Source organism: Brachyhypopomus gauderio, chromosome 11, assembly GCF_052324685.1.
Source record: "Brachyhypopomus gauderio isolate BG-103 chromosome 11, BGAUD_0.2, whole genome shotgun sequence".
Taxonomy (NCBI): domain Eukaryota; kingdom Metazoa; phylum Chordata; class Actinopteri; order Gymnotiformes; family Hypopomidae; genus Brachyhypopomus; species Brachyhypopomus gauderio.
The window spans coordinates 6,865,375-6,887,404 of record NC_135221.1 but is presented as its reverse complement, the minus strand read 5'-3'; the positions used below and the strand labels follow the sequence as shown (position 1 = coordinate 6,887,404).

The 22,030-nt window shown below is 50.1% G+C and overlaps 1 protein-coding gene across 7 annotated transcripts in view; it reads left to right on the top strand.

Moving 5' to 3' along the window:
- The window catches only part of atp8a1 (ATPase phospholipid transporting 8A1), a 95,873-nt gene that overhangs the window by 27,903 nt on the left and 45,940 nt on the right, over nt 1-22,030 (top strand). For 2 of the 7 annotated variants that reach the window (XR_013133949.1, XM_077021387.1), the window contains exons 4-16: nt 843-941; nt 3,093-3,138; nt 3,231-3,271; nt 5,255-5,328; nt 6,436-6,505; nt 6,586-6,713; nt 6,912-7,023; nt 8,296-8,461; nt 11,507-11,634; nt 12,138-12,215; nt 12,373-12,461; nt 16,220-16,264; nt 21,478-21,550. Coding sequence is in view for 6 of the 7 variants with exons in the window: in XM_077021387.1 (XP_076877502.1) it covers nt 843-941; nt 3,093-3,138; nt 3,231-3,271; nt 5,255-5,328; nt 6,436-6,505; nt 6,586-6,713; nt 6,912-7,023; nt 8,296-8,461; nt 11,507-11,634; nt 12,138-12,215; nt 12,373-12,461; nt 16,220-16,264; nt 21,478-21,550 (1,149 nt within the window). In the remaining variant the exon portion in view is untranslated. Of the gene's footprint in view, nt 1-842; nt 942-3,092; nt 3,139-3,230; nt 3,272-3,318; nt 4,529-5,254; nt 5,329-6,435; nt 6,506-6,585; nt 6,714-6,911; nt 7,024-8,295; nt 8,462-11,506; nt 11,635-12,137; nt 12,216-12,372; nt 12,462-16,219; nt 16,265-21,477; nt 21,551-22,030 lie in introns of those variants that run through there. The other 5 variants (XM_077021388.1, XM_077021389.1, XM_077021390.1 and 2 more) reach the window with 5 other exon arrangements.

The window sequence follows — 22,030 nt, the reverse complement described above, 5'->3', positions numbered from 1 at the left end:
TCAAGGAAGGCACGCCGCTCCTGATTGGAGGGGGATTCGGTTTCCTGCCCGCTATTGAATGTCCTGGCCAGACACGGGACCCTGGTGCACACTGGTGTCACGCCCATACATCATCGCGCCCTTCAGGGTGCATTCAGGGTGCACGTCTGGGGGCGGGGCAGTGGTGGTATGGGCAGGGCGGTGTGGGCGGGGCAGTGGTGGTGTGGGCGGGGCAGTGGGGGTATGGGCAGGGCGGTGTGGGCGGGGCAGTGGTGGTGTGGGCGGGGCAGTGGTGGTGGGGCGGGGCAGTGGGGGTATGGGCAGGGCGGTGTGGGCGGGGCAGTGGTGGTGTGGGCGGGGCAGTGGGGGTGGGGGCGGGGCAGTGGTGGTGGGGCGGGGGGACCCATGTCTCGGGTACACTAACGATTACGGTCACATACTGGGTCACATACGGGTGGAGTGGAAAAGTGTGTCCTGCAGCTCACGACAGTTCAGTGTGAGGTCGAGGACTGACCCTGTTTGCTGTGTCTTGGACACCCGAGATCTCAACACACACACACACACACACACACACACACACACACACACACACACACACACACACACACACACACACACACACACGTTAAAAGTGGAGTGCATTATTGTTCTGTGCCTCACAGTTCCTAAAATCCAAGCATTCATGCACCGGTCAGTTTTCAGACGTACTCTGATGGCGGCGAATCCCAGGACCTGATCTACAACATCATGGCTCTTCCCAGTGGAGACATGGAAACCAAACTTCTATGTCTCCTATGTTTTCTTTGTGTGATCAGTGGAAGTTAATGAACGGAGGCCCATGTGCGTCCACCTGTGTGTTTCAGCAAATTCCGGATGTTTCCCCGACGGGTCGCTGGACAACACTGGTTCCGCTGCTCTTCATCCTGGTGGTGGCGGCAGTAAAGGAGGTGATCGAGGACCTGGTGAGAACCCCCCACCCCCCCTCCCTTGAGAGCGAAGCTCCCAGCGCACACCAGCATGACTGAGACGTCTCCGCAGTGCGTCCTTCCAGTGGCGTGGTTTCTCCGAATGGTTCTTGTGAAAATCCCAGCTACTGAATGCTTCTACCTGACGAGCCTCAGTTCAAGCAGACGGTCTCGTTCTGTAATTATTTCCTTGTTTTCACACGGGCATCTCAGTTCAAATCAGAATCTGATTTACCTGGAGTGTGACGTTTGATTTTGGAAATGTAAAATTCTAATATGGTCTGAAATGCAGCATGTTCCATGGTTCCAAAGTTGATTGTGGTTTAGACTGTTCTTGTTGGTACATAGAGTGAAATGATTCAAAGTATAGATTCAAACTGGACAGAATATTCCACAACCACTTTGGGTAGCCAGAAAAAACAAGCAGAATAGATTTTTTTTTTGCAATTTCAATTAAATCAATAATCAGTGATTTTTCATGGTTCTGTGTTTTCGATTACTGAATGGCTTTAATTACAGATTGAGGTGGTTCTGAGTTCCCAGCTTTCTCAGGGCTTCTTCTGCCATGCCTCAGATCTCCTGGCTTTGACTTCTAGGGTTTAGTCACAGCCCTGCTTGGCAGAGTGTGTGGACAGCGGGGTCTCAAGAGGACACTCCGGGAAGTCCAGGGCTTTTGTGCCCTTTGTACCTGGATGCTATAATTCACCTCATTAGCATTGTAAATTTACACTAAACATAGTGTAATTTGCATAGTGAAGGGTGCGTGGTGCATCTGGGATGGAGCGCCTGACCCTGAAGAGTTCACAGCTCGTGCTGTGACCAGCTCGTGCTGTAGCTGAGGACTTTGCTTCCTATCGTGTGGTCAGATCGGCTAGCCTAGCATATCTCGGCCTGTCTGGGGTTTGTGGGGTGTGGAGACCTTCAAGGACGGGCCCCCCTTCCTCCGGCCCAGCCTGCAGGACGTTAGGGAATACCTTCTAGACTTCGTTCTCATTGCTTTCACGTTTGACCTGATTTGCCTTCGCCCCCACTTCACATTGTGGCAATCAGGACATCTGAAGAAATATTCCATTGCAGAGCATTTATGTCAAAACTGCCAGATAGATTTTTGATCATATGTTTGTGTCAGAACTAATGTTCATTTTCCTGCTTAAACTTCTGTAGTATAGAAGGTTGTAGGAGGAGAAAGAGAAAAGGAAAAGGAAAGTTGTGAAAATGGAGAGAGACCAATGACAAGGGAAAGGAAAGAGAGAGAGAGAGAGAGAGAGAGAGAGAGAGAGAGAGAGAGAGAGAGAGAGAGAGAGAGAGAGAGAGAGAGATTTCCAGCACTGCAGTGGTGTCAAGAAGATAGATTGTGGATGGGGGTTTGTGAGGGGTGTGTATCTGTCTGTCGGGGGGGGGGGGGGGGGGGTGCTATTATTCTATATACAGGGTGAGAGAGAGATGCTCTCATGGCAGCCTGTGGTCATTACTAAACGAGCAGGATGGGACACCCCCCCCCCTCCCTTTCTGTCCAGAACGTCCCTGCTTTCCTGGACCCCATTACCTCTGATGATCATTACTTTCCCATGACATCATCTCACCTCATGTGCTTCTCCTAAATCAAAACCTACCAACCCCTCCTGGACGATTGTGTTGTGGAAGGTTTGGCCCCGGTGCCGGAGCACGTCCCCTCACTGCTGGGTCCAAGCTCGGTGCTACACAGAACCGAGCGAGTAATGGTAGGAATGAGTGACTGAGGAAATGATTCCGTAATGTCATGAAGGAGCAAGTAGATGGAGTAGCACTTGTTCTGGCTCTGGGGCCAGTGTGAAGATCCACTAATCACAGGGGTGGGGGCCAGTGTGGGGATCCACTAATCACAGAGGTGGGGGCCAGCGTGGGGATCCAGTAATCACAGAGGTGGGGGCCAGCGTGGGGATCCACTAATCACAGAGGTGGGGGCCAGCGTGGGGATCCACAAGCACACAGTGCCTCACCCTCTGTCTCTTCACCCGTCTCACTGTCATGGGTCCTGTCTCTGTTTCTCTCCCATTGCTGAAGTCTCTGGTGTTTTTGTTGTCTTTTCTTTTGGTAATTGCATTAAATATGTACGGTGTTGAGTACTCAAGTCTGTAGTTTGAGACGTCCCTATCTTCTTGTTTTCAGAAGCGACACAAAGCCGACAGTGTTGTAAACAAGAAAGAGACACAAGGTATTGCAGTTAAATCTCACTCAGCTCTTGGACCTGTTTGCTGTTAGGATTATGAAAGTCTACAAAACTCTCTCCTGTTTCTTCCTTCTCAGTGCTTAGAAATGGAGCCTGGGAGATCGTTCACTGGGAGAAGGTAATGTGTGTGTGTGTGTGTGTGTGTGTGTGTGTGTGTGTGTGTGTGTGTGTGTGTGTGTGTGTGTGTGTGTGTGTGTGTGTGTGTGTGTGTGTGTGTGTGTGTGTGTGTGTGTGTGTGATACTGTCTATTATAGTCGATTGGATTGCAGTGTTATCATCCCAGAGAAGCAGGCTGGCTATAGGCACTCACACATGGAGCAGAGAGTGGCTTTTCTCTCTCTCTCTCCCCTCTCCCTCCCTCCATCTTCCTGTTCATGGTTGCAGGGCTGCGTCAGGGCCACCGCTCGTAATGCGGTTGCCAGAGAGACGGTGATGCATCTGGACAGGCAGCAGCTGCATGGCCTTTCACGGAGAGCCGTGTAATTAGTGCGCCAGAAACGCAGCGCTTGAAATAACCAGGTGTAAAAAGAGAAGGCCAGAGTCATCGTTATTAGCCAACGTTTTAGCTGACATTACCCTTGAGGTGGACCTGCCCACAGTCCGTGTCCCTGTTATCATCAATTTTGCAGCGAAGCGCTGCACTGAAACGAAGTGGGTTCAGATGCGCTGCTGGCCGCTGTGCTCCAACCACGCCGTCTTGTCCACATTTTTATTTTATCTGTTGACCCCGTGACTCCAGCCTAGACCGGCTTTTGTTGATATTCTGCGTAGAAGCTTGGGATTGTTTGAAAATACTTTCAGTCTGTAGTACAAGGGGAGAAAAAACAGAATCAAAGTGGGGAAGGAGAGATCGTCTCCTCTTGGTTACTGTTTGACGGCCTGAGTATCCGTATTCAGGCTGTGGTGTGGCTGACCTGCACTGCAGGGCCGGTTCTCTGTATACAACAGTTTGTTCCGTCTCTCAGCAGGTGGGTCAGAACTGTTGGATTCAGACTTCCAGCCCCACGGCATCTTCTCACCCTCCGTCCTGCCGTGCTGAACGACGTTCTTGCATGTTTTGTTTTCCATAACGGACATGTGAACCATTCTTTAGTGTCTTCCATCGGTTGGTGCCAGTCTTGGGGCTCCTGACAGGGTCAGCAGCTGGACGTGAACTGTGACCCCAGCTTCTGTCTGACCTCACACCGCTTGATCGACAAAATCCATTATTTCTGTTTTCTTTTTATTAGTTTTTCCAAAAGCAAACATCTTCGACCCAGCACATCAGTGGAACCCTGCAGTAACTAGTGTCTGTCTTACAGGTTGAAGTGGGGGACGTAGTTAAATTAAATGACAAAGATTACGTTCCTGCCGACGTTGTTCTGCTGTCCTCCAGGTAGAGACGTCCGTGATGTTGCTGCTCTGATCACAGCCCTGCCCGCTCATATGCCCTCCTCTCTTCCTCTCTTCTGCTCATACACACACACACACACACACACACACACACACACACACACACACTCCACGACAGGAGGTGAGGCTGCTCAAAGGCATTTGGGAGCAAAGCTCCTTAAAGATAAATTCAGTGACTTGAACTTGGATTTGGAAAAACAAGTACAGAAAACTTATATAATGATTAAAGGTTAAAGCCTTACTTCCTGTCTGAAGCCTTACTTCCTGTCTGAAGCCTTACTTCCTGTCTGAAGCCTTACTTTCTTCAGAGGCGAAACTGCCATTAATGCTCGCGGGACGTGTACGTTTCTCCTTTTCGTGGTCAGAGGCTGTTTGCCTGCCGTGTGTTGGTCTGGCCAGTCCTGCTCCATTCCCTGGAGCTCCTGTGTGCTAATGGACCCCTACAGCTCCAGTACTTCTTCAGCTCTGTCCCCTTAGACGGCTCTGGGCTGAGCGCAGATGGTTCTTAAGTACTGAACCAGGGGTTTGGCTTTGTGCTTTCTTTTCTCGTAGAAATTGTGTGTGTGTGTGTGTGTGTGTGTGTGTGTGTGTGTTTTCTTGTCCCTCCGGTTCATGTTTTTCCTATATTTCTACCAATTGCCCTCCCTCTATTCTGCCCCTCTTTCTCTCTCTCTCGGTGTTTGATCACCCGCTGGGACTGCTGGGTAAGGTGGCAGTAGGGGAGGTCGTCCGAGCCTCCAATGGAGATCACCTCCCGGCTGACCTCATCATCCTGTCGTCCAGGTCAGGAGCAGTAGCGGTCTGTAGGGGGGGCGGGGCTAAGAAGGGATGATCTTTTGTCTGATTTGTGTCTTTTTGTTTTTCTGCCTTCGTGGTTGCTGCTTTCCTTTCTGCCTTTGCTTCCATAGCTTGTGCTGTCACTGCTTCACATCAGATCAATAACTGAGCTCAAACTCGGTAAAACAAACCTTAATCTGCACACTCTTTAATAAGGTTACCCAGGCCAGCTCTACCCTAATTTATTGATTGATTTATTGTGTACGGTTGAAGTGATGCTGAATGGCAGTCTGACCGTAGTTCTCTCTGCCTGCATCAGACACTAGATCCAGTTTCTAGCGACGCTCACACTGGACACTCTTTTGTTTTTGATTTTGTTTTTCCAGTGTGCGCAGGTTTGCGGCTCGAGTGTCGTGACTTGACATTGCCGTAATCCTGCAAGCGTCATGCAACTTTTATGAAGGACACCTTTCACGACATACTGCGAAAAGTGTTTTTAGAAACAAAAGGCTCGGTAGAACCCAACTATCCTGGTGGCGTTCTCCTCAGAGCTGAGGGTGGTGCCAGTTGATGGTATCTTGGCGGAGTTTGAGATCAGAGGAAAAGGAAGCTGGGATTCTAATGTTATTTTTTGTCGTCCCCCCCATTTTCTTCTGACTTGATTTGCGGGTCGGGTGTCCACTCCTTGTTTGGATGCAGTACTTCTCCACGCGTGTCAGAACGTGAGAACAGCTCAATACAAGTCCTGAAGATAAAACAAAGATGTCTGCTCTGTTTTGTTAGCGAGTGCGTTGAAATGCATCTCCTGCAGGTGCGGCGTCCCGTTAGAACAGGACGCTCACAACGCAGGTCAGTGGGAACTTGGCACAACTAACCACAGAGATCTGCCTTTGTGGCATCAGGGCACGACATCTTTGGTTTTCAGGTTTGCATGAGCTGTTGTCACCGCAGTGATTCCTAGAGGTGTTTCCTTATGATATAGACCATTGCTATGATTTCTAATGGTTAAAAGCCCAGTTTCCCGTTAAAGCGCCTGACATTAAGGATATTGGTTGGCAGTATATTGTAACAAAGTTGGCTGAAACTTGCTGTATATAATTTGATCCACCGCAGTGAACCTCAAGGAATGTGCTACATAGAAACCTCAAACCTGGATGGCGAAACGAACCTCAAAATCAGACAAGTGAGTATTCCTTCACTTTCTGTTTTCCAGAGATCACGGTAATGAGGTGCGAGGTGTCATCTATTCGTTCTTTTCCTTAGGGTCTGCAGATCACTGCGGAGATTAAGGACATCGACAATCTAATGCGAATCTCTGGCCGCATGGAGTGTGAGAGCCCCAACAGACACCTGTATGAGTTTGTGGGCAACATCCGGCTGGATGGCCACAGGTGAGGGCGGGGACTGGTCAGGCGGGGGCGGGGGACTGGTGAGGAGGGGGCGGGGACTCCCTCCTACAGTGCTGGAGTTCTACAGTATTTGACCAGTCCAGGCCAAGCCAGGCGTCTTTTTATAGGCCAAGCCACGTGCCACTCGGTCCCGTTGAAATTTTGCAGCCAATCAGACTCACCATGTGTGTGTTACCCCAGCACGGTGCCCCTGGGCCCTGACCAGATCCTTCTGAGGGGGGCGCAGCTGAGGAACACGCAGTGGGTGCACGGCATCGTGGTCTACACGGGGCACGACACCAAGCTCATGCAGGTGAGTGGCCAGCCAAGCTCCTCCTGGACCAGCTTAGCTCCTCCCCCTGATGATCTGAAGGTGAAGATCTTCTGTGGTCCCTCCTGAAGTCCTCACTCTATCCGCTCCTGCCACACCTGTTGGACGCTCCCTCTCTGTCCTAGCCGTCCTCTGACCCTTTCTTCACTCGTCTCCGCCCACAAGACTGCCATCGATGGGAGAGTTATTTGCTTTTCAACTCCGCAATGACCATGTGTTAGTGTAATGCTTTGTTACACCAGGGCAGCAAGCACTGTGGTCAGAAGCTGACCAGCAATGAACGAAGGATGACTGACTAACAGGGCCAAACTCATGAACCACATCACCACATTTAATGCGATATTTACAGCGCCTAGTGCCACCGTGATGCGTTTTCTCATTGTCACAGCTCCACAAATAATACTACCTGAACCCGCCTGACAGGAAACGTCCTGGTAATAAGCCAACTTGGGTCAGATGATGTTTTCCTAAACAATGTTTCCTCACACATGCAAGTCATTGATAAAATTTTGAGCGCACACACACACACACACACACACGTATGTATTGACACACTTCTTTACAGATATCCGTCTGTTTGGAATGGGCATGATGGCAGGTTTAGCATCTTCAGTAGTAGCAGCAGTACCTGAAGAAGAAAGTGACTTGCTTGAGCAGGTTCTCAGAACGCCACAAACTTTTGCCTATGAAATGCAAGAATAGGTGTTGCAGAGCGAGGATTTCATCTGAAGGGAGATGCAATTTTGCTGATGTGCCACGATTTAGAAGTACTGAAGTCTACTGAAGTCTTTGCTGAACAGCACAACCATGCAGTTCCACAACTGTTAGAAGTTCCAAACGCATTCCAGTTTTACGTAGCTGACGATGTTCAGTGTAACGCCGGTCTGACAGCTGAGGTTGATCTGTCTCTTGGCCTGGGACTTAAATTTATTTTACATGCCGATTTTGATTGGCCTTTACCTTGCACACAGGTGAATTTACTGCGGTGGCAAGTCGGGGCACTATAGTAACTTTATGAATAGAGATTAAATAACATTTTTGGCTTTGTATGTGACGTAGCATGGTTACAGTTGAGTTTTATGAATCTGGACCAGTGTCTGATAAAAGACTGAGGTGGTACAGTACACTGTAGACATACCTACGGAAGTGTTTTGTGAGTGTGTTTACACTGAGGGGTGAGAGTGCACGTGGCCGGGTGGGCGTGCACGGCAGGGCTAACCCGGCCGCCGCTGCGCGGGTCTGCGTCTCCCACAGAACTCCACGCGGCCGCCGCTCAAGCTGTCCAACGTGGAGCGCATCACCAACTTCCAGATCCTGGTGCTGTTCGGCTGCCTGCTGGCCATCTCGCTGGTCTGCTCCGTGGGCCAGACCATTTGGAAGTACCAGTGTGGTGACGACGCCTGGTACATGGACCTCAACTGTAAGAGCCCCGCCTGGGAAAGCCCCGCCCCCTTCACCCTGTACCGCCCACCTGTCTGTCTGCTTTTGTCATTTGATTTATTTATTTGTTGATCTGCATCGGCGCCAGTGTTTCTTTTGCATTTGCTGTATGTAAACAAATATGCATTGCAACACAAGTGAATATTTGTCTGTTTTAAACAAAAGGGGGAAAAGCCAAAACATTTCCCTGTAAACTTAAGCATCTGTTGACATGCATAGACGTGACTTGGAAATGGTTGAGTATCACAACGCTGCTCACATTTCTGTTCTCTGTTTCCTTTCTAACGTTCTGTTTCGGTTTCTTTTGTTTTTCTTTGTTGTCGTGTTATTTTTTTTTTTGTTGTTTGTTTGTTTTTTGTTTTTAACAGCTCCAGGTAACAACCATTTAAAAGCCTTGGCCATGTGTGACTCCACCCTCCATACTAACCCCTAGCAGTGGCTCAGCTCCCCCTGAGCTGTGCCAGGCCGCTGTGCCTCTGCTCTATGAGGGGGGGTTGCGGAGGACGGCTCGCCCCAGGGATCCACTCCTAGGTTTTTCCCCTCCAGCTCTGTGACTGTGTAGCCCCTCCGAGTGCCTGATTTGAACCGTGTTCCCCCCTGTGCCTTCATTACGGACACGCGTTAAACTCTTTGCCAGGACCTGTGGCTTCAGTCCCCTGCTTGGGCTTTTGACTATCACAGCAAACGAGGAGCTATAGATATTTCTTGTCTCTTTCTCTACCTTTCTCTTCCTCTTTGCTCTCTCTCTCTCTCTCTTTCTCTCTCTCTCTGCTCTTTTCCACTTGTTCTCACAAAAAAAACATGCGTGCACACACACGGTTAAGGAGCCTGAGGGATTAGGGGTGACATTTCCTAAATGCCTTGCACTCCTCCTCCTCTTCCTCCTCCTCTTCCTCCTGTTGCTTCAGTGACTGTGCGCTCTGTCTTCACTACTGTTGACAGGTGGGTAGATGCGCCCCGACAGCCCATAGCTCAAAATTTGGGACATTGACATTCAGAGAGCTGCCAGACTATTTGATTGGTCGTTGGCTGTTGTCATTCTGAGACCCAGCGGCGGACTGCTAGTGTGTGCAGGGCACACGCCACAAGCCTCTCAAAGCGATTAACGCGTCCCCACAACCATTTCTCTTTATCTCACTGGATATGTATACGGAAGGTCATTTCTGTCCAAAAACTATTCTGGCCTGTTTTATGACCTCTGGTGTTCCCTGTTCACAGGGCATGGGTTACTCAGCCCCAGACCTGTTTCTCTGCTCTGAGGTCAGCTCACTAGCCTGGAGATGACACAGCTATTAGTTGTTCTCTGCTGTAATGTCAGCTCAGTATCCTGGAGATGACGTATTGATGTGAACCCGCCACCCTTGTGGACAGGAACATTGAAGTCATAATTCAGCCTTCCATTTTAGAGACTGACTGTATTCATCTGAAGGAGAGAGATTCGGTGTTCTACTGTTTTTTCTTTCTCTCTGCTGGAGGAAAGAAAGGGGTGACATTGATTCGTCCTGCTGATCACCGTCCTAATCACGTGCGATCACCATTAGTCATTCGCACAGTTTCCTCATAGCGTGAAAACCACAGGCGACATGAGGGCAGGTTTTAAGTTATTTCTCCTTATTTGAGCATGTCACGCAGTATGGAAGGAGCTCTGTGTTGGTTAAAAAAAAAAAATAAATCTCATGCTAGCACTCCAAACTTTTCACTTGTGAATTACTTCACGGAGAGAATTCACCGTTGGCGTATTTGTCCTTCTGGTTGCGGTAGAGAGGACGGACCGCAGAGCTCCCGTGGTGTAGACGTTTGTCTCGCGCCGATGGCGGAGACGTCGTGTCCCACAGCAGGCTGGGTCACGGCTGAACAAGAATGAATCACTCGAACTTTGACCCCCGTGTGCCTTGCCGGTGACGTTCGTCCCGGGCCTTCTGAACCTGCGTCCCGGTCCGCAGAAACATAAAAATAAATAAAAGGTTGCAGTGTGCCACCTGCTGTAGCACACCCCGCCCACTACGGACGCCGGGCAAGGACGTTGAAAAGAGCGGGTCATGGGGTCAGCAGGGGGTCAGCAGGGGGCAGCGTCGCCGTCCGCCGCATCTCTGGACCTGCTGTGTGTCTCCCTGGACAGGGCCGAGGCTGCTGAGATTGTGCTGGGGAGTGTTGTGCGTGCCTTAACCTGCACGTGGCTTTGTGCAGGCATGTTTATGTTGTGGTAGATCTAGATCTTGTGGTCTAGCACTAAACAAAATCACGTAAAGACAAAAGCACAGAACGTTTTCTGTTTTGTTAACATGCGGACGTTCACAGTTCAACCTGTGTGATGGAATATAAGGTCGTATTAATGATGTCGGGTATGATTCCACCCTCTGGGGTCTCCAGTCTGCTGAGTCATGTCGCCAAACGTCACCCCTCTCTTTGCCCCTGCAGAGGGGAACGTGCTTTGGGCCGTGACCCCTTCCTTTGCACATCTGACTCCATCGTGTCCCCTTCCACCCCTAGAAGTCATCCCTCCCCCCACCATTGGCCGGAGTTGGTCGCCGTAGCAGCAGTCGCCATCACCGCCTGCCCCTTGCCCTGCACCCGAGGCTGGGTCCCACACCCATCACACTCCCCATGTTTTCCCCGACCTTTGTCCCACACTGGCACCCAAGACCCCCCCCCCCCCCCCCAACACACACACACACACACACACCCCGTTATGGTTTCTGGACCTCGCGGCCGCTGCTACAGCGTCACCAACTCTGGGAAAAGGGACCGCCGCTGGGCTGAGATGTGGTACCTCTGTTTGGAGGGGATGGAAACCCAGGGGCTGGAGGCTGACGGGAGAGGTGGGGGCGTAGCGTCTGCGTAGCGTCTGCGCAGCCGCAGGACGTCACGCAGACGCTGCTGCTCAGGTTGGGCGAGCTTCTGGCAGTGTCATTTTGTTTTCCTCCCCTCCCTCGTGCCGTAGCGGGCCATCTGTACTGACTGGACTCTTCCGTATTGCCCCTCCTCCCTCTCTGGACTCCTCATCTTCCTCTCGGGACTACGGCAGATGGCGGCGCAGCTAACTTTGGCCTGAACTTCCTCACCTTCATCATCCTCTTCAACAACTTGATTCCCATAAGTCTGCTGGTCACGCTGGAGGTGATCAAGTTCACGCAGGCCTTCTTCATCAACTGGGTGAGTTTGTGGCCCTGGCAACAACATGAACCACCAGCTTGCCTCAGTCCCATAATGCTGTTCACTCTATTACACGTCACTGAGGCCAGGCGCTTCCAAACCCGCCCATCGAGACATGCGCTGGTAACTGAATGGAAACTGGTGGAACTGGTGGAAATTCAGACTCCCATTTGGGAGCTTTGCACAGACACCCTGTGTCTCCTCTGTCTGAATCCACCTGGATCCATCCGCATGTCTCCAGATCTAGAGTGCTCCTCGTGCCCTTCAGAAGCCCCCTGAGCAAAGCCTGAAAGAGGATCTTTATCCAAATCAAAGATGGCAAAATTGGATCTGGGCCATCAGAGTGGTTTTTTTTTTCTTTTCCCGGACCACTTTGATCGGCGGGGTGGGGGTCTGGCGGAGGTTGGCTGTGCCCCGGCAGCAGACGGCAGGCCGGGCCTGGGTGTGCAGCCTGGTTTTGATCCTGGTTCTAAGCCTTGGTGCTGTCCGATTGCTCGTTGCAGGACACGGACATGCTGTACGAAGTCACGAACACTCCTGCCATGGCCCGGACGTCCAACCTGAACGAGGAGCTGGGTCAGGTATCGTACGAGTGCACACGCTCATAAAGGAGCACAGTGAACACGAGAAGCACACGCTGAAGCGAAGACGAGGTGTTCTGGGCGGAGCAGAGTGGAGGAGATCCAGGTGTTCTGGCCTGATGGATCCGTCTGTGTTGCTTCCTTCGTTTGGCTATAGGTGAAGTACATCTTCTCCGACAAGACCGGAACACTGACGTGCAACGTGATGCAGTTTAAGAAGTGCACCATCGCTGGCGTGGCCTACGGGTGAGGCTCCTCACGTCTCTGTCTGTCTCTTTCCCGGTGCGCACACACACACATGAACTCAGAGGAGCACACACGCACGCACACATGAACACACAGGAGCGCACGCACGCACACACACATGAACACACAGGAGCGCACGCACGCACACACACATGAACACACAGGAGCACACACGCACGCACACACACTCGATCAATTAAGATGTTGGGTTTTTTTTCTTGTTAGCAGCTGCCTGCACACAGCTAAAGGTGTGCTATAAATAGCATGTGGGTGGGCTTGCACTCTCTCTGTGTCTGTGTGTCTCCGTCTCTCTCTATCTCTCATGTACTCACACACATTTATTCAGTGTAGTGTTTACGTGTGGATTTTCAGGCTTTTTGGTTGGGAGCTGCATATCTGCACACAGCTAAGGTGTGCTATAAATACACACACACACACTTACACATTCTCTCTCTCACACACACACACACACACACACACACACACACACACACACACACACAGCTCTTCTTAGCACATTCCTTTTAGGTGCACTTGCTTATGGTTTTGACCTTTATTGTCTCTTTGTAAACGTGAGAGCAGATTCCCCCCCCCCCCCCCAGTTTATTGGATGAGAGGACATGTTCCTCATCAGCCACGGGGTGGGGGTGTAGGTGGAGGAGTTCTCACTGATATCTGTAATGTTTTCCTCTCTCCGGAGCACCTGGTTCCAGAGACTGTGCCCATTATAAGCACTGCGTGATCTCAGAGGTCACTCTGAGGTTTAGAAGACTTTAGTACCTCATCCACGCTCTCTTATTCTGAGAGATTCCATTCTGGGTCATCAGGTAAGGAGCTCTGGCCCCGACACACAGTGAAGAACAGCTGTCCCAGCAAAGAAGAGCTGCCATCCACACAGGTGCAAGCAGCAAAGCGTTTGATTAGAGAGCCCCAAACACCTTAGCCAATCACAGCTGTGTCTGCCTTATGACACAACTGACAGGTCTACTGACCTCGGAAGGTCTGTGTCCCTGTCCACATGGGAGTGGCAGGGTTCTGTGGAGATTCAGGTCTCCTGTGATGGCAGCAGGCTAACGCTGTGATGTGTTCTGCATCTGGTGCCCGGGTCCTAATGCAGGCAGAAGAGCTTGTTGCAGAACAGAACCAAGTTTTCAGTGGAGAACCACTTTCAAATATTTCACATACTTAAAGTAGAGATGAAAGTGTGCGTGTGTTTGTGTGTTTGTACATGCCTAAACTACAACTGAGATGTGAGGAATGGCCTAGATTTGTGTCTGGATTCCTTGAGGGGAAAGAAACAAACTTGTTAATTAGGAGTGCGGTCAGTCCCTGGGGAGCCCGCCTGTTAAAATGAGCGTCTTGGTTTGAGGCCTTGCTTCAGTCTTCCCTTGTTTGGGCTTGGTGTGTGTCCCTCGTGTATTTCACTCTCTCCGTGTTCATCTAAATACAGCCCCATCTGTATCCTGAACTGCTGTACATTCATAACAACAACAGCAAACCCCCAAAGCTGCAGCATTTGTGGCATGTTTGAGCGAGACTTTGCTGAGTGGAGATGAGGGACGTCCAGCTGGGCTTCACCCAGAAGCCTCTGGGGCACGTTAGGAGACCTCAGGTCTCCGAAGCAGGGCTGCATTTAGAACAGGAGGGGAGACGGGAGCTAAGGTGGCTCGATGTTCTTGGGTTCAGACGTGGAGAGGAACAGGTAGATGGCTTTATCAAACATCTCCCTCATCGGCGTAGGCTCGGTGCGTGGACTCTGGAGAGCACAGGGGAGCCCGTCGCATTAACCTCCACTGTGCTCCTGACAACACCCACCCAGACCTGCCTTTCCACATGGCTAATTATGTAGAACACTAATTAATGAAGGTTTTCCTGGGGGTGAAAATGTTAATTAATTGAGCTAGATCTGAGTGTTTTTGTTGTTTCTGAAAGGGGTTTGTTGTTCAGCTGTGAGCAGTCAGACACATTCTGTCTCTTTCTGCTGGAAGTATCTAAAATACTATTATAAGTCAATTTATGTATTTTTATACAGACCTTCTATATAGTCTGTAGATTATTTTCCTAATTTCTGATGTAAATTCTGATGTAAATGCCTTTTCAGTGCCCAAAGAAAAATCTGTAAGTTCCTCTTGCCATATTCATGGGTTGCCATTTGGGCAATAATCCCGTGTTTGACACGCTTTAGCCAACAGCATTCTCACATGTGCTCCGTGTCCCAGATCTTCAGGCCATACACATTCGGACGTGAGGGTGTGTGCTCCAGTGTCGGGGGAGAGGGAGGGAGACAGAGGGAGATGAGAGAGAGAAAAAGACTGATGATTCCTCCCGTGGTCACTGGATTCCCCTTGGCTGTGCTGTCTGAAGTGAGAATACGCGCCCGCCCACCTGCATGTGTCTGCCTAACTCAGACTACACGTCACATGAAAGAGGAGCCGACGCCCTGACTGTTTAACGGCCTGTTTTTTCAGGTCTGGTGTTCCTGTGAATTTGTAGCGTTCGGGCTATTTGACTTTAGTATGTGTGGTGTTGATCCAGACTGGAAACTTACTCCCTTGTTGTGACTTCCATCACAATTCAAGACTTTTCTACATGGCCATGGCTGGTTTTGACTGACTCTTGTTTCCATGGTTCTTTTCGAAGGCCAGATGCACTTGAGCAGAGTAGGGAGGAGCTGTGTGTTTTGATTCGATGGTCTGAGCAGTGTCTCCTCCCTGCATGTGATGTGCTCTGTGGTGGGGCAGATGACGTCTTTTACCCGCTGAAATTAGCAGATGGTGTCTAGGTCGTCCCATATTATGTTGTTAATATCCTTGACTAACCGGCCAAACCACGACGTGGGTTTAAAAGCTGCGCTAACAGTGCAGCAGTTGCTAGGCCCCTTAGTACGACACGGTCGCCCTCTCCACCACTCCCCTCGTCCTGACCCTCAGCAGAGGTGGTTTAATTGACGTGTTGCAAGCACGCCTCTCCAGCCTCCCCTCCACCACCTGCACCTCAACAACAGCCAGCAGGGGGCAGCGTCCACAGCCCAGATGCAGTAACACCGCCACTCTGCCCTCCCTTAACAGAGCCCGGGGGTTTGATGGCCAACTGCCAGTCTGATGCAGTGATCTTCACCCAGGGGACTTCTAGGTAGAGAATGTGCTGTCCAAAAGTCTCCTACCTACATATGTCTTCGTCTTCCATGGCTTGAGAGGTGGAGCCCTGTCTGATTGGCGGTTGGTGTGGGGCCCTGTTTGATTAGCGGTTGGTGTGGGGCCCTGTTTGATTGGCGGTTGGTGTGGAACCCCGTTTGATTGGCGGTGGTTACAGACCCCGCCCCTGAGCTAGTGTTCTTCAAGCATCCTACACACATCTTGTTTTTACTCTCACAAGAGGCACCATGCCATCAGTGGTGATTCCCTTATTTAAACATTCTGTGGTGGTGGATACCCAGAATAGCTCAGTTCTGAGACCTACACCAGTCTGTACCTGTCGTTTCTATTTTAAAATAAATAAATAAATAAATAAAAACACTGCATTTGCTCTTTTAAGATCATTAGCGACGTGTCTGCAGGTGCCGGCTAGATGAAGTCCTAAATCATCACTTCTTCACATATGGTACATGAACTATACTTAAGACTACTCGTTCAGCCTGCTCTCCTTTCTGCCTGTGCGTTGGGTGCGAGGTGTAAAATGTAGCTGCTGTTGTTCTCCTGACAGGAGCACGCCCGACTGCTCCGCGCTTTGTCTGTAACTTTCTTTGCTTCACCCAACAGCCACGCGTCTGAGGCGGACGATGGTAGTCCCGGGGAGGACGACTGGTAAGCTTTGCTCCGGGTGGCTGTGTGTTTCCTGCTTGTGTCTTGCGTTCTTACCATGGTGCCTTGTGGGAAGTGAAGTTCACACCCCGTGCTTGTGGTGTAAACGTGTTGAGTGGGCTTCAGTGGCATGATGATCTGAGTGCTGTTTTGTAAACGATCCGGATTGATTTTCCTTCCTAAATAATAATGACACTTATTTTTTTTCACTGTGTACAGTGTTGTGTGCTGTTCATGCTGGTGTCTGCTGCCTGTACCTCAACTTGTTTCAAACTTCAGGAAAGACAAAAAAAAACATCTTCTCCCAGATATCTGCAGAGTCCTCATGTTCCTTTAGTAGAGTCTTGATCCTGAGGTTTTTGCTGAGGCTGTTTTGCACACACACCACTAATGAAAACCAATAGAGGAGCTACAGATGGCAAACCAAAACTCCCCTTATCAGTACAGACACGTTTTTCACACCCTTTTTGCTCCAGATACGCTCCGTGAGTAGCAGGAGCAGCTTGGAGTCAGGTGATCAGGTGTTCAGGTGATCAGGTGTTCAGGTCATCAGGACGTCTAATTGAGGAGCTCAGCTCCCCTCTCTCTTTCTAAATTTTAAAGAACTCAAAAATTCTACCCAGTTTGTCAGAAACACAGAGAAATTGGGTCCTAATTAAGATCTTGATGTACACTTAAACTAAAGATATATGTTTGCTCTGATCCTTTTCAACATGGTTTGCTTTCCCTCATTAACATCAGAGAGGCACGTCGCCCCTGTAGACTCCTCCACTGTGTTTAGACACGGCTCCTTTTATCACCCGTTTGTTGTATTTCCATAATCACGATGTAATAACCACCTGTCCATGGTGTGGAGCTGCACTGCACCCATTGCTGAGTTGTGTGGAGTGCGCAGAGTGGTCTCTGGTTTCTGTGTCCCCGTCTGGAGGTCCAGTCCCGTCTGGAGGTCCAGGCCCATCTGGAGGTCCAGTCCCATCCAGCTCGTTTTGGTTTCTTCATGTTGTTACTATCTGTTAATATGTGCAAACCCAGTAGTGTATACTTTGGTTGTATTTATTTCACCAAGTTAAATTCATCTGTGTTTAATTAACGCATGGGAAAGAAAGTTATTTATTGTGTTTTTAAATCATGTACATCTACTTCTCTCTTTGACACTTTGTGATCAGTCTGTGGACATTTATCAGTTGTTTTAAGACCTTAGGAGAAACACATGGATCATTGAGTTTTACGTACAGTGTTTATTGTATATGCAAACACAGATGGCCAGAGACGAAAAAAAAGTGTGTAGGCTTGAGAGAGTGTGTGTTTTTCCCATTTCTGTACAGTAGGGGTATCTGACCTCGGTAAATAAAACCACATCATTTAGATGGCAGGAGATACGCTGCCAGTCCTGCTCCTTTCTTCAGCTCACGTGTCCACGTGATGGACTGTCCACGTGGCGCTTGTTTGTTTTGTACGACGTGTCGCTGTGTGTGTCCGTGTTGCATCCTTGTGTCTCGTGTGGCCCTGTTCCTGGCCTCCTTCCTCTCTCTGTGCTCCTCCTCCTCCTCCTCTTCCCTATCAGAGTCTGTATGAACGCTTTAGTTTCTCTCACTGCCTTGAGACTCCTCCCTTTGTTTTGATGATGATGATGATGATGACGTCTCATACCTCGCCACATCACACAGACACAAGTCACCTAAGCAACTTTATAACCCAACTGCACTTAGGAAAACCATTTCAATGATCAATGAACCAAAGCTGCCTCTACATTGTTCCCCTCTGGGAGCTACAGATTGACCCTGACAAATAAATGATCTGTAGAAGGTCTTGGTGCCAAGTGCAATAAAACCCATCAACAAATCAAGCTGATGTGTAATTGGTTGGGATTTGTATCGTTTTTGTGAGGTGCCTATATGATATGGGACTGAAACCAATGCTGAGTTTCTTGGTTGGGCAATAAAGTTCTGTTGTGATCTATTAGCGGATCAAGAAAGCTCCGTGCAGAGTGTTTCTTTAAGGATGGGCAGCACGGTATTTGAATCTCTCTCCGAGACAATTGATTTAGTCAAATGATCATCCGGACTCACCAAGGTTTGGTCCTCTTCGTTGGTCACGTGCTTAGATTAGCTTCAAGAGGCAAAAGTTGAGATGTGACCATGAGCAGCAGGTGACGTTCTTGCCACGTGTTGACAGCTCGGTGGAGCTTCTTCCAGCCACAGCAGTGCAGCAGAGCCCCACAAAACACACGTCTTCATGTGTAGCAGAGGAGCACAGTGACTAGCTGTGTGTGTGTGTGTGTGTGTATGTGTGTGTGTGTGTGTGTGTGTGTGTGTGTGTGTGTCTTTCCTGTATTCCTATATTGCGCTCTAACCTCTACTGTACTACTCTCGTACGTGTGCTGTAGTGGGGTCTTGTACGTGTGCTGTAGTGGGGTCTTGTACGTGTGCTGTAGTGGGGTCTCGTACGTGTGCTGTAGTGGGGTCTCGTACGTGTGCTGTAGTGGGGTCTCGTACGTGTGCTGTAGTGGGGTCTCGTACGTGTGCTGTAGTGGGGTCTCGTACGTGGGCTGTAGTGGGGTCTCGTACGTGGGCTGTAGTGGGGTCTCGTACGTGGGCTGTAGTGGGGTCTCGTACGTGGGCTGTAGTGGGGTCTCGTACGTGGACTGTAGTGGGGTCTCGTACGTGGGCTGTAGTGGGGTCTCGTACGTGCGCTGTAGTGGGGTCTCGTACGTGCGCTGTAGTGGGGTCTCGTACGTGCGCTGTAGTGGGGTCTCGTACGTGCGCTGTAGTGGGGTCTCGTACGTGCGCTGTAGTGGGGTCTCGTACGTGGGCTGTAGTGGGGTCTCGTACGTGGGCTGTAGTGGGGTCTCGTACGTGGGCTGTAGTGGGGTCTCGTACGTACGTGCGCTGTAGTGGGGTCTCGTACGTACGTGCGCTGTAGTGGGCGCTGTAGTGGGGTCTCGTACGTACGTGCGCTGTAGTGGGGTCTCGTACGTACGTGCGCTGTAGTGGGGTCTCGTACGTACGTGCGCTGTAGTGGGGTCTCGTACGTACGTGCGCTGTAGTGGGGTCTCGTACGTGCGCTGTAGTGGGGTCTCGTACGTACGTGCGCTGTAGTGGGGTCTCGTACGTACGTGCGCTGTAGTGGGGTCTCGTACGGCTGTAGTGGGGTCTCGTACGTGCGCTGTAGTGGGGTCTCGTACGTACGTGCGCTGTAGTGGGGTCTCGTACGTACGTGCGCTGTAGTGGGGTCTCGTACGTACGTGCGCTGTAGTGGGGTCTCGTACGTACGTGCGCTGTAGTGGGGTCTCGTACGTACGTGCGCTGTAGTGGGGTCTCGTACGTACGTGCGCTGTAGTGGGGTCTCGTACGTACGTGCGCTGTAGTGGGGTCTCGTACGTGCGCTGTAGTGGGGTCTCGTACGTACGTGTGCTGTAGTGCGGTGTATGTGTTCATGTACTCTGCTGGGTGTGCTCTCTTTATGCGCTTCATTGGCACTAGAGATGGGAATGGGATCTCATTCACTGCATGAGGAGGTTTTTTTAATGTTGTGTTGTCTGTGAGGGTGGGAATCCAATGCTGTGATGCTTTATGTAGTATGATGGGATGTGTGTGTGTGTGTGTGTGTGTGTGTGTGTGTGTGTGTGTGTGTGTGTGTGTGTGTGTGTGTGTGTGTGTGTGTGGTATTAGTGGGGGGCCTCGGTAGATTGCATTAAGCTTTTGACCATCAGCGTCTGAGGCCATCAAGGTCCGCTAACCCCATCAGCAGTGGGGTCTGTTTCCATGGAGACTGTTGCTTTGCTGAACTGCGGACCGTCAACAGTATGACGAAGCTGGTGAACGCAGCGCTGAGCCTCACGGAGCAGAACACGAACAGGCTGGTCTCTCCACCCCAGACTACGTGAAACCCAACCACTCCCTTCCCCACAGTATAAGACGATGCCTAATATGTACACACACATGAACATTCAGCAGGTGTGTCGCCCTGCTGAAGACACTGGGCTGTGATGGGCGTTGGTCTTAAACATGCAGCGCTCACCTGGGGGGAGACTGATGGCGTTTCTCAGATGCGGTGTAGCTGTGGGTTGGTGGTCTGACTGGATGAGTGTGCTGCCCTGCCTCTGTGTGTGTGTGTGTGTGTGTATGTGTGTGTGTGTAAATGAAGCATGCATATTTCATGCAGCTTGGGAGCTATTTTAACTATCCTCTGCATGAAGAACGTTCCAGTCTTTTAATTGAAATCTATTGTAATGCTAGCAAGTTCAGCCTGTGCCCTTCGGGGGAGTGTGTGTGTGTGTGTGTGTGTGTGTGTGTGTGTGTGTGTGTGTGTGTGTGTGTGTGTGTGTGTGTGTGTAGGGGTAACACACACACACACACACACACACACACGCGTTTCCTAAAGTGTAGGTGAGAATATTTCCGTACACACCCCGCTGAAGAGATGATGTGAGACAGGATATTGAATGGTGCTGATGTGGGTGTTGTCAGTGTGATCCGTTGAGGCCCGTAGATTAGAAGTGTCTTTCCACCACCCTCTTCAGGTGCTCCATCTTTAATATAATCTTTAATATATCCTTTGCCATTGGCCTGTGAGCTCCTAACCCTCACCGTGCTTCTCTGAAATGATAAATATTTTTACTTTGGAATGGCAGAGATGGTGTAAGTAATTTTGATAAGTTTGCTTTTCGTATGACATATTTGGATTCAGCTCGTCATCTTGCAATGTTGGAAACACACACACACACACACACACACACACACACACACACACACACAGGGAACACACACAGCTCATTGTGTTGAGGTAGAACTGCACAATTGTCCAACATAAATGCATCAGTATTAATAAAAATAATTATGTCTACACTCTCCCACAGTCATTAAACTAATCTGATAGCGTGCTCAGGGCCTGGGATCATTCCTCATCCTCGTTAAGGTGTTTGCGTTGATGTCAGGGCTGCAGAAAGACGTCCCATGTTCTCACCGTTAACATGGACTGGGACTCTGTGAGCAAAGCTGACCTGTGTGATTCTCCTTCTGTTGATTCCATCATGCAGTCTGGCTCCCTGAATCATCTCGTTGAAGAAGCTGTTGAAATCCTCTTGCAAATGGAGAAACTAAAAAAAAAAAACAACAATAAAGTTAGTCATTGTAATGTTTTCATTTTTGCCGAGTATTTTGAGGTAATGTGTTATTATTTTTCCTGTCTCTGCTCCTCGTCCCCCGTCTCTGCAGTCACAGCTCTCACTCGATGGAGGAGGCAGGATTTAATGACCCCAGCTTACTGGAAAACCTCCAAAGCAATCATGTAAGTACCACGAGGGTCTCACGGCTGCTCAGCTGTGTTCAGTGAGTCAGACGTTTGGCCGGACCCAGCCATCCCGGTCCAACCACTCTCCAGCGCCCCCCACCACCCTCCCTCCCTCTCTCTATCCCTCCCTCCTTCTGCAGAGGAGGTGTGTTGGGTGAGGAGTCCTGTGAGGAGCAGAGCCCCCTGCTGGCAGACTGTGGGAGGGCGTGATGGAGCAGTAATACCACTGTGATGAGTTTGCTGATGACTGTGTCGCTGGCTGAGCTGCACCCAGTAGAGCATGATCTGGTTATTAATACTAATAATAATACATAGACCTAATTGAATATATGGGAGCAAGACCAATAGAAGAACAAGCCCACCCTCTTATGTCATCTAGTGTGTGTGCTCATTACTAATGGATCTGTGCTGTTGTCCAGGCCCAGTAGTTTGGGGGGTGTGTCTGCTGCCCCCATGTTCCCTGTTAGATGGTTATAT